The following is a 16,296-nucleotide window of genomic DNA, read 5'->3' as shown; positions in this document are numbered from 1 at the left end:
ACCAAAAGTGAAATTTATTCAAAATTGGATAATAAACAAACCCAATGATGGCAATCATGGTGTAGCCTTGCTGACCTCTAAACAATGGGATATTTGGAGATTTATTATTATTATTATTATTATTATTATTGAAAAAAGAAAGATCATTAATTCATATCAAGTCTCAAACTATCCAAAATGATAGTGGCGAAACATCGAACCAACATTACATTCAATCAAAGAAACAATAACTCTATATGTGAGTTATTGCGTTCATTGAACGCTTAACAAAAGAGAAGATTACATTAAACAAATTTCCCGAAAAAGTTTTAATATTGTCAACAAGAATTCCCGAATGGGCACGGATGGATAGAGAATTTGGAGATCCTTTTAAAATCATGAAATTGTATATTTTCTGCCTGACTAAAAGTGCTTTCTTAAGTATATATTCACACCATAATATATGTTTTCAAAAAGAACAAGCACACTAGAGCACTAAGACAGAAAAGAACAATAGTTCTGAAGTCCTTAAAGTGTTAAATGTTCAAGCAAAGCCCAGAAACTATAGTTGAAAGGAGAAAGAGTTCTGGAGAGCCATTGATGAAACATACATACATCATCCTAGCCATCATGATCAGCAGTCAACCTGAAACAAGAAGCAACAATGGCAGTAATGAAGAACCCAACTGTCTTTGAGTCCTCTTTGAGGAAGGGAAGAAAGACGATACCTTGAAGTTTCTGATTTGGTCTAGTTTTGTACCGGAGTCATTCCTTTAAAGTGCACCAAGGAAGGTTTATACACGAACGCAATCTTCTGTCCAGGTGGCGCTGAGATGAGCGTGGAGACTCTATTGGTCCTCATGTTATAAGCAACTCGGTGTTCATAGTTAACGCTAATCCGTAACCAGTCGCCTTTTGTTTCGAAAGGAATAAGGTTGTCATTCGTGATTGAATCCAAGGGCAAGGGAAAAACGACCTTTACGTTTTCCCATTTTTGCTTCTTGTAGCTTTCCAACACCCAAATGTTAATCTTCTCTCCCACGACAGATGCGAGTGCTAGCTTCCCTCTCCAGTTTAAAGGGTGGATGTTGTTCCAATCCGGGAACAACCTCTCTGGGATTTGAACGCTTGTGAAGTTCTCGGTTTCCATCTCGAGGCAAACAATTTCGTAGTCTCTCAATACAATAATATAGTAGACTTCAGCAATTGATTTGCGAAGAATTTGCCCTCTCTGGCTCTTCATATTATGCAAGCTAGGAATATCAAGGGATCTCCACGAAGAATCGGTACCAATAGTTAGAACAGCAACATCAGCAGCACAAGAAGTGGTTCCTTCTTTGTGATGGATATAAACCGCCTTATAGTCATTACTGGTCGAGAGGAAAAACATACTAATAAACAGCAGTGGTCCGTGTGGATTAGGCAGGTCAAGCTTTTGTTTTGTAGCAGGGTTCCTTATACGGTATTTTGGGAACACGTTCCTCCTCTCCAGCACTAATCCATCTCGAACACACTGCCATTCGTACGGTTTCTCATTCCCGTTATTATCACTCATTTTTGCAGCGCATTCCACAACGATTCTGGCTCTGCTCATGTGTTTCTCAATGAAGTTGCGGTCTTGGATTGTAGCACGCCACGACTTGCACACACATTTTACCCTCAATAATGTGTCCACGGGCAACCAGCTCAAGATTTCGATAATAATCTCATTGGGCAGAAACAGATCAGAGTTGAGACCCGAACCTGAAGTCTTCTCGCCATCACTTTCACTTGCACATTTATTCTCAAGACTTCGCCTTTCATACTTGGCGGATTTGATACCGAGACAGAAAAACTTTAGCATCACTGAAACACTTTTTCTACCTGATCATCAATCGAAGAATCCTCCTAAATGTTTGGATTCATTATTGCCTAATCTGTTAGAATTTGAAAAGATTAAAAAGTCATAACAAATGGAAAGCAGAAAAGTATGAATGGGAAAGAAGAACAAGAAAACAAGCTATCTAAATTGTACTTTTAACTGACCATACATTACGTTATACGTGTACAATTTTTTCTCACATAGCAATTTTTAAGGACCAGATAGAGTATTTTGCTGTGTTATAACACTAAATAATCTCTAAATCTCCCCTACATACACACACAAGAAGCAACTATCTAGGGAAGAGAACACATATTCGAAAACAAAAACAGAAACAAGGATAACATACGAAACACGAAAATTATACCATGATCCATGGGTGCTTGAACTAAATATTCATCATATATGAACGAAACTCACGATATTCATTGAATTTAAATAAAACCTTCAACAACATAATGTTATCACTTTCAAACAAAATATTTCATCCCACTTTGAATCTAAAGTTCATTAGGATTCACATAATGCTATATACCTTTTGATTGAGTATCTATAAGATATGAACCCACACATATATATACACTACCATGTGAAGATAAGGCAATATTGTTCCATGTTCACAAGGGAAAATAGTCCTGTTCTAGGAAGCTGATAACAAGTCATATTCTAACACAACACAGGTAAAGGTTTAGGAGGGCCAAAAAGAAAGCAAATAACATGGAATCATGTATGCAAGAGTAGAAACATAGGGGGCAACTCTGGCCAAGTTGGTCTGATTTGGTAATTACAAGGACTCCTAGCAAGTGTAGCCTATTGGCCTTCCCGGTCAGCTATGGGCAACATACTGGTTTCCCTCGGGTAGTTGGTGCGGGTTTTCAGTCACCCAAAAAAGAGTAGAAACATAAGACTGAGTAACTGATGAACAAATATAATTAACTGGATGCAAGAAATTAAATTAGAAAAAAAAAAAAAAAAAACAAAAACAAAAACTTTAGGGCAATCAGTGCCCAAGAAATCAACATAAATTTTGTGGGAAATACAGATTACCCTTTTCTGCATAAGAGATTAGGAGATTAATCTGCCTAAGAATTCTTGAAACTTAGACACCGATCCTAACAGTGTGATCCTTATTAGCAGTGAAGTGAAAAGAGTGAAACAAAGCAGACGGAAATGCATGATGGGCATTGGCTGGTTGTGATTATTGTAATGTAATTTCATAACAAATAGACAAAATGCATTGAATTAAAGAAATGGATTACTAACAATACGCTATTGGCGCAATGGAAAGCGATGCCTTTCGTAACAGCAACATCAACAGCTTCTGTAATTCCATGGATAAAACGGGCTTTGTTTATGCGGGATTGACTGACTTTCAACTCCTTGTAGAAGCTCTTCCGCAAATTATGCTGTGAGCACGTGCCTACCTTGTAAGTTGGGCACGATTCCATATCTATAATTTATGTAGATTCATAATTTTTATATTGTAGATTCATAATTTTTATACTATAAATTCATAAAATTTATACTTTAGATTCCAATTGTTGAACTCTGTTTTCACAAATCAGAGATCTATATGTTTTTGATAACTATACAGTTTAGAAATTATGAATTTACAGTACATAAATTATGAATTTACAGTACAGAGATTATAAATTTGTATATAGAAATTATGAATCTACTGTATTTAAATTATGAATCTACGGTTTATAAATTACGAATCTAAAGTATAAATTTTATGAATCTACGCTATAGAAATTATGGATCTACAATATGTCAAGAGAACAGCGAATCGTGTGACTCATGTACTGGCACGGGCAGCCGATTCTCCATATGTATCTGGAACGTGGGAGGTGATCCCGCCAATTAGTATTTCGAATTTGCTGAATCATTAATGAAGTTTTTTGCGTTTTGTTCAAAAAAAACATTTGTTAATTGTAAAGGAAAGTGTGATACTTTTACATATTTTTGAAAACCAAACAACAATATTTTAATAAATCAAAGAAGCAATACAAGAAGGAATAGAAGAAATCCAACAATGAGGACCAGTATGTGAACGAGCAGCTCTAGCTAAAGCGTGAGCATGCTTTTTTTTCACTAATCTAGAAATAAACTGGATAGACACTACTTCAAAGTGTCGTTTGAGTTCTCGACAATCACTAATAACGCAACCTGCGAAAGAACAATCTGGCAATGAACCTTTCAGCAGATTACAGATCATCTGACAATCCGAGTTAACCACCAGCCGCTCAAACGATGACTCAATTTAGCTTCAATATAGAAAAAAGCTTCCCACTTATTCCTGCCAACACCCATCGGCAAATCTAAATATTTTCCAATGTTACCAGCTTGCGTTACATTAAATACCGTTGCCACAGCATCCTCCGTAATATCATGCGTATTCCGGCTATATACAATACACAATTTTGTGAAGTTTACTGATTGACCGGATATATGTTCGTAGGTAACCAGAGATTCTGTTACTGCTTCAGCTTTCGGGCGCGTAACTTTAAAGAATAGTAAGCTATTGTTCGTGAGGAACAAATGCGATATCCCGAGAGCACCCTTAGCCACAACACATGGAGAAATAGAGCCATTCTGAACCGCCCTCGTTAAGAGATGAGAAAGACCTTCGGCACATAATATAAACAAATACAGAGATAAGGGATCCCCTTGTCTCAAACCACAAGAAGGCACGATTAAATCGGAGAGATCACCATTGACACCCACATTATAACGAACTGAAGTGACACAACGCATGATCAAGTTAATCCAGTGGCGATCAAATCCCATACGAGCCATAATACCTTCCAGGAATGACCATTTCATCGTATCATATGTTTTTGCCATATCCAACTTCATAGCACACCATCCTTCTCTTCCTTCCCGCTTATGGTTTAGATAGTGAAGGACTTCTGAGGCAATAAGTACGTTATCGGTGATGAGCCTCCCCAGTAAGAACGCACTCTGTGAGTCTGAAATCACATTTTCAAGGACCTCCTTCAGCCGATTCGACAATATCTTAGATAGAATCTTATATGTTACGTTGCACAGAGCTATCGGGCGAAGGTCACCCATGGACGCCGGAGTAGCTTTCTTAGGCACCAAGGTGATGATAACATCGTTCATTCCTATTGGGAAGTCCGCCTTCCTGCATTCAATGACAAAATTCGCCACATCATTGCCAATTTCATTCCAAAAATGTTTGGAAGAAAGCTAGGCTAAAATCACACCTTTTACTAAGATCAATGTAGTTGTATGTAAACCCAGAGCAATAGCATGATGAACCAAAAAGTCTCCGGGTCCTATTGTTATTTGTTAAGAATAATGAATTACTGTTTTCATTAACAGCACTTAACCAACCCGGCAACCAGATGCTTCGGCCCGCATTGAATGCCGGCCCGCTCGTTGAAGACAAAAGTACATCGAACCCATATGAAGTTTTACCATGAGCGGATTGTATCCATTGAACAAATATAGGTTCGATCAAGATTTGCTTCTCCGGGGTACCAAAGGCAAGCATGACATCATTATGAACATAAAGTCCCAAGGTATGGAATCCCAAAAAGAGACTAGCCCAACTTAAATGAGATATGATAGCTTCTTTATGATAAGTCCGGGTGATTTGTCGGTATGCTAAAAAGAGCATACTTTTAAATTTTAACTGTAAGAGTATTATATTTTCTCAAAAGTATTATATTTTCACTTATAAGTTATAAGTAACAAACATTTTATATATGTTAAACATTTTTAAATGAAAAAAATCTATTACAAAATTACTTTATATATATATATATATATATATATATATATATATATATATATATATATATAATACTAATTATTTTAATAATGATGATAACAATAGTAATATAAAGTTTTATGTTCTAAAATATAATAACCAATAAACTTTCTTGCTCCAACTTATATTATTATTTTATTTATGTTAAAATAATGTTATATAAATTAAAATTTATATAATTAATTAGTAATAAAGATTTAGCAATAATTATAATAAAAATATATATATAAAATTTTTTTAGGTAAAATTACACTTTACATTCCTAAGTTATAAGGTAATTATAGAATTCGTCTATTTTTTTTTTTTTTTGTTAAAGTAGAATTTGTCTATACTTGTTGGTTGTGTTTACTTTTCGTCCTTAAGATATAACTAACGTTGCAAATTTCGTCATTTTTCTAACAAAACATTAGGGACAAAATTTGCAACATCAATTATAACTTAGATGAGAAGTGAGCATGGCCTGTTAGAAAAATGACTAAATTTGCAACGTTAGTTATAGTTTAAAGACGAGAAGTGAGCACGACCAACAAGTAGGAACAAATCCAACAATTACCCTATAACATAGGGATGACGAAAAAGCCATGACTGCTCCATTCAAATCGAATGGAGAAGCCCACCAAGCTTCCTCGTTCAATCTGGACGATGAAGCCGGCAACTTATCCATTGTCAAGAATTTTTTTTTTTTTTAATCTGAATGAGATTCCATATAAGATGTCATGCAAGCAATGTTGCCCCGGTTACCTTTTGGTAACCTTTTAAATATGGAGTATGTTAATTGCACAATTTTAACAAATTTAATAGTCTAATTAATTTTTTAGTTCGATGGTCTAATAGCACTTTAGTATATAATTAGTTGGAAGGCTTATTTGACACTTATCCCAAAAAAAAAAAATAAATAAAAACAATTAGGCTATGAGCTCAGCCAAACTCAGATTTTTGTTGTTTGGACGATGAGAACTGTAATGAATTATATGAACAGTAATTGATTACAAGAGTACAGATCTTAGGTATATATACAAGAGGAGACATAGGGAGACTGGGATTGTGAATCATAGATGGACTCAGTTACATAGAGTCATAATATTCTCCCTCAAGCACAAGGTACAGACGAAACCTGTAGTTTATCTGTAAGAAAAGAAAACCTAGGACCTCGTAAAGCTTTTGTAAATATATCAGCAAGTTGATCTTTGGTGGAGATAAAGTTGACTTGAATCTCACTCTTGGCAACTCTGTCTCTCACAAAATGATAATCAATCTCAACATGTTTAGTGCGAGCATGAAAAATAGGATTAGAATATAGATAGGTAGCACCAAGATTATCGCACCACAGCTTCGGAACAGAAACCCCAGTGACGCCAATCTCTCGTAAGGGGGAGAGAACCCAGATTACCTAAGCACAAACATCAGCTAAACCCTTATATTCAGCCTCTGTGGAGGATTTTGCCACAGTTCTTTGCTTCTTGCATACCCAAGACAGAAGATTTGACCCAAGAAAATCAGCATAACCACTGGTTGACTTACGATCCTCAAGGCAGCCAGCCCAGTCTGAGTCAGAGAAGGCATGCAATTCTCTGGACTCAGACTTTCGGATACGTATACCACAAGATAGAGTCCCTTTGACATACCTTAACACACGTTTGGCTTGTTCCCTATGGGTGACCGAAGGAGCATGCATGTGTTGACACAATTGATTAACCATTAGATCTGGTCTGGTGATAGTAAGATACTGAAGAGCTCCAGCCAGGCTCCAATATTGCGTTGGATCATCATATAAATCTGTAGAGTGAGCAAGAGATTCCGAAACAGGTATTGGGGTGGACAGAGGTTTGCAATCAGTCATACCAGCACGTTTCAAAATGTCAAGCATATACCATTGTTGAGACAGAAGGATCCCATCACTGCACTTAACGGTTTCAATATTGTAACACCCCGTGTTATGGCCTTCAAATCCAGATTAATTATTGAATCAATCCCGTTAACAAATGGTTGAAAAGGGATTTAATTTGGTTAGGATTCCCCCAATTAATTAGTACCGTCCACCATGGATCGTGGACCCTTATTTGTATTAAAGACTTTAAGCTGGATAAGAACAAGGAGTGTACACCTTCTACCATTCAGATTCTAATTAGGATTGTCTGACTCTATAAATAGGAGATTAGAAAGCAATTAGAACCCTCTCACCTCTCACAACTCCGATACACGAATTGCCCAAGAAACCTAGCAAAAGGGATTCCCCACCACCGAGCCTAGGAAGATCAATCGAAGGAGAATTTCAGAGAAGGACCTTAGTAGCCAAGGGAAAGTTGATTAAGGCTAAGAGGTAACCCATGGCTTACAAAACCTATTTTCCTTGCTATCTTTTATTGATTGGCTCCGTTAAACGATTGAATGTATGATTTGTATTTGTTCTTTGTTAGAGCTTGTCTTTAGGGATTTGTGATATGGATTGTTATTATTCTTGATGTTCTTGGTGGCCCTGTGAGGTATTGGTATGTTCTTGTATTTAATTATGTTTAGAGCTTGTCCTTAGGGTTTATATTGTAAATCTCATTGTTTTGGTGTTCTTGGGTGGGTTTATGCATGCTCGGGTGTTGATTCAAGGTTAGGGCTGGTTTTTAGGGCTTTGCATATAGGTTTATTATTAATATTGTGGTTCTTGATGCTCTTCGACCGTTATGTGTTTAATCTCGAGTCTTGGCATGTTTAGGGATTGTGTTTACGGTATAATTGTGGTGTTTCTTGGTTTGATTCTTGTTGTTCGAGTCCATATTACTTTTGATATGTTTTGGGATGTGTTTGGACTTGATTTCGGGTTTAATTGATGAATTCCCGAAATGGAAAAAAGCCAGATTACCATCGTCCCAGCGGGGGATCGGTGGGAGGACAATCCCCCACCTGACCACCCGTCGGGTACCGCCCCCGTACTAGCGGGTGGACGACCACCCGCCGTGTACCCGCTGGTACAGTGCCGCCCGCCTGCGGGTGGACGGTGAGTGGTTGACCACCCGCTGGTACGGGCGGGGCGGGGTGCCGTTTTATCCCGTTTACCGTTTCTCCGTGCCCCGTTGCGTCCCGTTTGGTGTTTATGAGTCCCGTGTGATGTTTCTGAGTACCGTTTTACGAGTTGTGTGTGTCGTGAGCTTCGTTTGTTGTTGCTGTTGAGCTTTGATTATCATTGTTGATTGAGTGTTGTTAGTCGTTGTTATCACGGTGCACCGGTGGTTGTGATGAATTTGTCCATGATGGGAAATGTGATATGATTGGTGGAAATGATTTGTTGGCGGTTAGCACAACGAGTGCTCGGTCATTGTGCTATAGGCACAGACCACCCTTGATTTGCTTGCTAAAGGCATGGATCAAGTTTTAAGCACTGCGGTGCCATGTCTTTGTGCTATAGGCAAGACCCCTTGATTATTGTGTTATAGGCACATATCATGTGTTATTGGTACTGCAGCGCTATTAGATCGGTGGATTTGTTGGCGGTATGTCGGTGGGGGGCATGCATGCTCCGGAGGGATCAGGGTGGCTTGGAGGTACAAGTTGGAACTGAAATAAAGATGGAGAGGAGTAAATGTTGGAACTTGGTATAAGGTTGGATGATGGATGTGCTCTCTGTTGAGTACTTGTTTTGATTGATTGTTGTTGAGCTCCTTGTTGCCGTTGTTTGTTATTATTGAGCTTTGTTGTTATCTTATCATGCGAGCTTAGGATGCATGCTAGTATCTTTATGGAGTCAACTTGTGGTTGTGTCTTGATCTTGGTTTTAAAGTTAGCATTGCTTAGGGTTATATATATGTATTCCAGTCTCAAAATGATTTCCTATACTTATACTTATTGTACTCAATGGGTGGGAGTGGGTTACTCAGTATTATTCGCTGACGGTTGTTACACCATATGGTTTTTCAGGTACAGATTAGTAGCTTCGGAGTGCGCTAGATGGATGCAAGGACTTAGCTTAGATAGTTTTAGTCTTGGTAGATGGCCTGTGTGCCTTGACTTGTATTTTGGATATTGAATTCGAATTATGTTCTGTTTAGTTAGTTAGCCGGTGCATCTAAGTTCTCAAGCTTTGATGTGACATAGCACCCCGACTCTTATGCTTAGTTCTGCTCTGTTTGGATAATTAACGATAGTTTCGCCTTCATTTCATAATCTTTAAATGGTTTTTTTTTTAAAATTAGGGGTGTTACAAATACCAAGAAAGAAACCTCGTTCACCAAGATCCCTAATCTTGAAAGTATTATATAATTTTGATAGTAAAAAACTCACAAGATTCGGATCACTCTCCATCACCAGGATGTCATCAACATAAACAAGAAGATAAACATAAGTAGAATTCTGGCTATAATAAAATAAAGACACATCTGTTTTTCATGCCTGGAACCCAACGGACAATAAAAAGGCATGAAGATGAGTAAATCAAGCTCTTGGGACTTGTTTCAACCCATATAATGATCTCTTTAATAAACAGATATGATTAGGAAATTGAGCATCAATATAGTCAGGTGTGTAACACCCCACTTTTCTTAAACTTAATAACAAACTAAACCTTTAAAGATAAACTAAAGAAGCGGATTAAAACAACTAAATAAACATAAAGAGGTGTCACCGCCCACGGTGACTGCACAAGCTATAAAAGGAATCTAAAAGAGTCAAACTTAAAGTACTACAACCAAACTTGGGGAACAAAGCCCCGGTGTTCAACATCATCAAAAGATAAGGTAGTCAACTACAAATCCAAAATAACATAAGAGTTTAGACTACAAAGCTATCTAAGTTAAACTAGTCTAACTCGTGCTCTCTCGTACTTACGAACTGGGCCCACCTGAAAGGGGTTAACAAACAACAAGTAGCAAACAAAACCCGTTAGCACGAAGCTAAGTATAACGCCACTCAACCCTGTAAAGTAATACAATATATACTTTTGAAAAACATTTGTTTCACATTCTTTGATCAAACAACTTAATCACTTAATCATACTTGGCATTAACTTCTAGATGCTTGCATCATAATAACGAATAGGCATGCTTATGTAACAAACATCACATCATAACCTCAAAACTTGTAAACGAATCTAAAGCTTTCTCAAGTACTTAACAATCTCATGATTTCTCATATAATCAATTAAGCAATCTCATGCTATCAAATATCTCGTAAAGCAATCTCGTGCTATCAAATACTAATCATGCAATCTCGTGCAAGGTATATAACCCATAACCAATCTCGTGCTACTAATCATGCAATCTCGTGCAAGACATATAACTCATAAGCAATCTCATGCTCTCTACTACTAATCATGCAATCTCGTGCAAGATATATATATATACACACACACTCTTTTGTAAAAAGAATACTTTTTCTGTGGAGGTTTCTTAGAGAAAAAATGACTCGCTTTGCTCTTCTTTTCTTAGAGTCTCAAAGAGTCGCTTTCTTAGAGTCGTGTTGACTCGCTTTTTTAGAGTCTCAATGACTCGCTTTCTTAGAGTCGAGATGACTCGCTTTCTCTTTACTCGTGAGTGAGGTCGGGCTTCACCATAATGTGAATGGACCCATTGGGCACGACGTCTAGCCGGCCAATCTCTCATCCCGCCCACAGAACCAATCTCGTGGTTCCAAAACTCAAACTCTGTGGAATCAGGTATCGAACTATCAGTGTGCACACCCCCTAACCAGGATTCCAAACCTGGCGGGCAGTTTCCAACCTCGTAATGTGGGAATACGCCGCGTTACATGATATCGAATCGCAATGTCCGTTGCTTTCTCTTTTACTCCGAAAGGACATAGTCCAAATGGGTCCTCCAAAACAAGGTTTTCCTCACAATAGATATATATAAATATATCACTCATGCATCTCAAATATGCAACACTTTTTTTATGCAAATATGCACATAACTTCTCAACTCAATCTCAATATGACAAGATAATAACTCTCTACAATGGATATGAGTTTGTAGGAAAATAATACTTAGGCTCACATTGGCCACTTATGCACTTTTAAAACATGATATGCTCAAAATGGCATTTACTGTAAAGATATGCTTATACTTTCTATTCACTGTGAAACTCAATCAAAATCAATAAATCATGCTTGAAACTCATAACTTAACAAATCTTCTAAAAAACACTTAAGCAAGTAATTAGCATGCTATTTGAACTCCAATTACTCAAAGAATTCATTTACTATAATCATGCTTTCAAGTTGGACATGCTCTGTATACTTCCATGCTTGTAAAATTAGCAATAATCTTCAAATAAGTCATACAAGACAATTCAAGCATATTTTGCTAACAAAACTCATCTATAAGCTCATACTTTTCTATTTAACAATCAAATAACATCATGCTCAACATATAGATGATCAAAGTCTGATAAACACTTAATCTCATTCACTGGATATGCTTCTGTAACAATTTCCCTCACAAAAACTATCATAGAGGGCTCAAATCTTCTCCAAACTCAACGAAATCAAAGTCAAAACGTTTGTCAAGACGGCCTCGAGGTACCGAGCCACAAGAACCCATGACACCGCGTCCGAAACGACACGTAGCTGAGCCATAAGGGCCCGACCACTGCACTGGAAGCACTCAACGGAACTTGGGGCGGGGCTCGACTAGGCCCGCTCCTCAAACCGCCTTCTCGCCGCATCTAGGCAACGACCCTCTCCTAGGGCCGTTCCCTAGGCCCGGCTGGCCACGGCCCTAGCCAACGGTCCCCTCTGCGGGCTGTTAGCTGGATCCGCTATGCCTACTGGTGCACACTGCCTGTGCACTAGAAACCTCTTTTTCATTTGCAAAACATTCTCAGCCAACTCTAACTCCACCAAAACATCAACAACACATCATAGACTAGTAATAGATCACTTAATAGCTCAAATACTTCAAAATCTAGCATTTCTACTCATTTCTACCATCAAAAGACTTCACAGAGTCTTGAAAATAACTTGAGAGTCCATGGGTTATACCTTTGTAGCCTTTTACTCTTCTAGCTTGGATCTCAGCCTCCTCTCTCTTCAAGAATCTCCACTTCCTTCACCAACTAACACCCAAGCATTCACAACACCAAGCCCTAAGAACTCCATAGATGGGGAAACTTTAGAAAAGGCAGAGTGAAGAAAATTGTATGGAAAACTTACTGTGATTGGCTTCTTATCAGACAACAATGGAGAGGCAAGGTTTGAGATCAGGGTTTGAGGAGTGCATAAGGTGGTTTTTATAGTGGTACAAAACCCTAGAGATTTTCCTTATGATTGGTTGATGATAAAGAGGATGATCCTGATTGGTTCAAGAAGGTATCAGGTAGAGATGTTGTAAGCTTGTAGTTCACCATGCTTTGTGAATCAAAGGCTAGAATTGCTATTTAAAATAGTTTGGGGTTGAAAATGGAATTTTCCCAAAATGATTTCTAGATGAACACTTGGTTCAAGCTTCTCAGAATTCTCCCGGTTTCACTCAGATAGGTTTCTCAGTTCAAAACTTAGCACGCAATGTACCCAAAAATTTAGGATATTGGGATTTAAATCCATTCTTGGCGTCGAATCAAATCAAATTTAAAATGGCTCAAATAATTTATTCAACACCGTTTTCTTCGTAAAAATTTTTATGGAGCGAAAATTGGCTATTTTGGAATTTCTTAAAACCTGATTTATAAAACAAATTTTGGGTTGTCACAAGGTGGTTGCCGCATGTAAACAGTTTCAGTCAAATTACTATTGAGAAAAGCATTATGAACATCTAGTTGTCTCACAGTCCAACCAGAAGATATAGCCAAAGAAAGAAGTAACCTGACTGTGGTAGGTTTTACAATCGGACTGAATGTGTCGAAAAAATCCTGATTAGGAACCTGATTAAATGCTTTTGCTACCAACCTGGCTTTGTATCTCTCAATCGAACCATCCGCCTTTATCTTGGTTCGAAAAACCCATTTACAACCAATCACATTCTGATTAGATTAAGACGGAACCAGACACCAAGTCTGATTCTGTAATAAAGCATTAAATTCCTCATCCATGGCTTGGCGCCATTCCAAGTGTTTGACAGCCTGTGTGTAACAAGTGGAATCAGTGATGCAAACCTGAGCTGTCAAAACTGTAGGAGGTGCGCGAGACCGACTCTGTGTCTCCATATCATGTGTGCGGACATTCGACCGAGTAGACCAGCCTCGTGGACGTCCGCGTGGACGAGCAGCTGCTACTGTGGCGGCCTGCTGTGTAGTCTCGGCAGCAATAGGCAATGTCGACAGTGCAGTGCTGTTCTGTTCAGGCGCTGCCGGTAGCACTGATTCGGTCTGAACCTGGTGCAGCCGGTGGTGCTGGTTCGGACGGAACGCAAGCGGTAAGATTGGTCACCACGGGGTGAAGAATAGATGCAACCCAAGGCTGAGACTGTGAATCTGAAATTTTCTGCACAAAAATTTTAATAGCAAAAGGAAAAACAACTTCATCAAATCTGACATGCCTGCATACGAACACCTATTAGTCTGGAAGTCCATACATCTATAACACTAAAAGACTCAAGATAACCAAGAAAGGCACATGGAAAGGATCTATAAGACATTTTGTGACGATTATAAGGACGTAGATGAGGATAACAAAGACAACCAAAGACATTAAAAAGAATATGAAGGAGGAGATTTATGCAATAACGAATGAGGACTAGAAATATAGCAGATGACATTCTGTTAATTAAATAAACCGCGGTCTCAAATGCAAAATCCCAAAACCTAGATGGAACAGACGCACGAGCCATGAGAGTGAGACCGATTTCGACAATATGTCGATGTTTTCGCTCCACACAGCCATTTTGTTCGCGAGTATAGGCACATGACTGTCTATGATAGATTCCTAATTTTGTGAGAGAGGAATGCAAATTTTTGTACTGGGCACCTAAATCAGATTGAATAGATTTGATCTTACGATTGAAAAGTCTTTCAACAAAGGACACGAAACTTTTCAAAAATATCATAAAGATCATATTTTGTTTCATGGGAAAATACCAAGTAAAACGAGAGAAATCATCGACAAACAGAAAAAAGTATCTATAACCATCAGAAGATAAGAGAGGAGCTGGACCCCAAATATCAGTATAGATTAAATCAAGAATGTTTGAACTAGAAGTGTTAATACGTGGCAATGGAAAATGAGAAGATTTGCCTATTTGACACGCATTACATAAACTAGAATTACAACAAATAGCACTACTAGACCCACTAACCGAACAAAAGGGAAGAACACGATGGTGTGGATGGCCCAAACGATCATGCCAGACAGACGGAGATGCACGAGCTGAAAGAAATTCGGAAGGTGACGAACTTCGAACTGGTAGTGTGTATAACCCACCAGAATTATTGCCCTGAAGAAGAATCTCCTTTGTGTTGATATCCTTCATAACAAAAAAAAAAAAAAAAGATGGATGAAATTCAAAAAAAACTTTATTATCAGATGCAAATTTTTGAACTGATAATAAAGAGGTAGATAAAGTGGGAACATGAAGGATATTAGATAAATGAAACGACCTATAAGGGGTATGAATAGATGCATGAACAATATGACTAATAGGCAAACATGTACCATCACCGACACAGAGGGTGTCATTACCAATATACTCGTCCGAGATAGAGAGTGTCGCTATATCTGGAGTTGCATGATTTGTTGCACCCGTGTCTAGGAACCAAGTATGAGAGTCCTGTGAGGAATCTGAAGGGGTTCTCTGATAAACCATATTAGCTTATGGATCCTTTTCATACCATTTGTAACACGTAGGCGCAGTGTGCCCTAGAACCCCACAAAGTTGACACTTAGGTTGGTGATTGTCGTTCTTAATGCCACGACCACGACCACCATTGCCGCGACGGCCACCACCACCACCACGGGATTGCCCGGATTGCCTGGAGCCATGCCCGCCGCCATGTGACTGTCCACCCTTGTCGCGCTGCTGCTGCCTGGATTTCTGTACGGAAAAGGCTGCCGGCGACGAACCTCCACTACCGGTGATGAATTCTTCGAGCCCCAAGGATATCCCAGAGTTCATGGAGCGTGACCGGTGTTCCCCGGACAATGAGAAAAGAGACAATACCCCGAGATTCAAGTCGTAAACCCCGGAATACATATAGGTTTTGTTCTTCAAGCGGAATGTGTCGGCCGGCGAGGGTAAGGTCTTCAATGAGAACCTGTGCCCGGCCGATATAATTAGTTGTTGGTCCCAAAAGAGGTAAGGTGAAAGTCTAGATGGGGGGTGAATAGACTTTCAAACTTTTTCGCACAGCACAACAATTGCTAAGCCAGAGATAAACCAAAACTCTTAACTAGATTGTTAGAGTATGGTGCACAGCGGAATTAAATAAAGATAAAGTGTGTGTGAGATTGCGTGAGTATATATCTCGTGTAGAGCAAGTAAAGAGCAGTAAGTAAAGAAAGCAGTAAAGAACACAAGACAATTATAGTGGTTCGCGAGGTAGTGTAATCCTCCTACTCCACTTGCTCTTATCTCCAAGAGCAATTCACTATATCCACCACTTCTTGGTTCCAAGATACAATGAATTTCCGTGATCTAGTGCGTTGATCACCAAGCCCGCACTAATCACGCCCAGTGACACCACACTACTGCTTCGGGTTTCACGTCGCCGCGCTACTATCCCAGGATTTCACGACTCCGCGTTACTT

At 38.7% G+C, this 16,296-nt stretch overlaps 2 protein-coding genes across 3 annotated transcripts; both read right to left on the bottom strand.

Annotated features, from left to right (window-relative positions):
• Positions 1-233: 233 nt before the first annotated feature.
• LOC109154126 (F-box protein At5g65850-like) lies at positions 234-3,220 on the bottom strand. 2 transcript variants are annotated; one of them, XM_019301990.1, is made up of 3 exons: positions 2,888-3,220; positions 708-1,895; positions 234-625 (listed from the first exon to the last, which is right to left on the bottom strand). In XM_019301990.1, exon 2 carries the CDS (start codon positions 1,820-1,822, stop codon positions 728-730), a length of 1,095 nt encoding a protein of 364 aa, XP_019157535.1. In that variant the 5' UTR covers positions 1,823-1,895; positions 2,888-3,220; the 3' UTR covers positions 234-625; positions 708-727. The 2 variants fall into 2 exon arrangements, with proteins under 2 accessions (XP_019157535.1, XP_019157534.1); XM_019301989.1 differs by having other exon boundaries at positions 3,104-3,220.
• A 12,141-nt stretch (positions 3,221-15,361) lies between these two features.
• LOC109154170 (cold shock protein 2-like) lies at positions 15,362-15,742 on the bottom strand. Its single transcript, XM_019302029.1, has one exon. The coding sequence runs from the start codon at positions 15,740-15,742 to the stop codon at positions 15,362-15,364; it is 381 nt and encodes a 126-aa protein (XP_019157574.1).
• Positions 15,743-16,296: the final 554 nt, after the last annotated feature.

This window comes from Ipomoea nil, unplaced genomic scaffold (assembly GCF_001879475.1).
Source record: "Ipomoea nil cultivar Tokyo-kokei standard unplaced genomic scaffold, Asagao_1.1 scaffold2610, whole genome shotgun sequence".
Taxonomy (NCBI): Eukaryota; Viridiplantae; Streptophyta; class Magnoliopsida; order Solanales; family Convolvulaceae; genus Ipomoea; species Ipomoea nil.
Note: the sequence above shows the minus strand (reverse complement) of the source record. Positions and strands in the feature narration are given on the sequence as shown.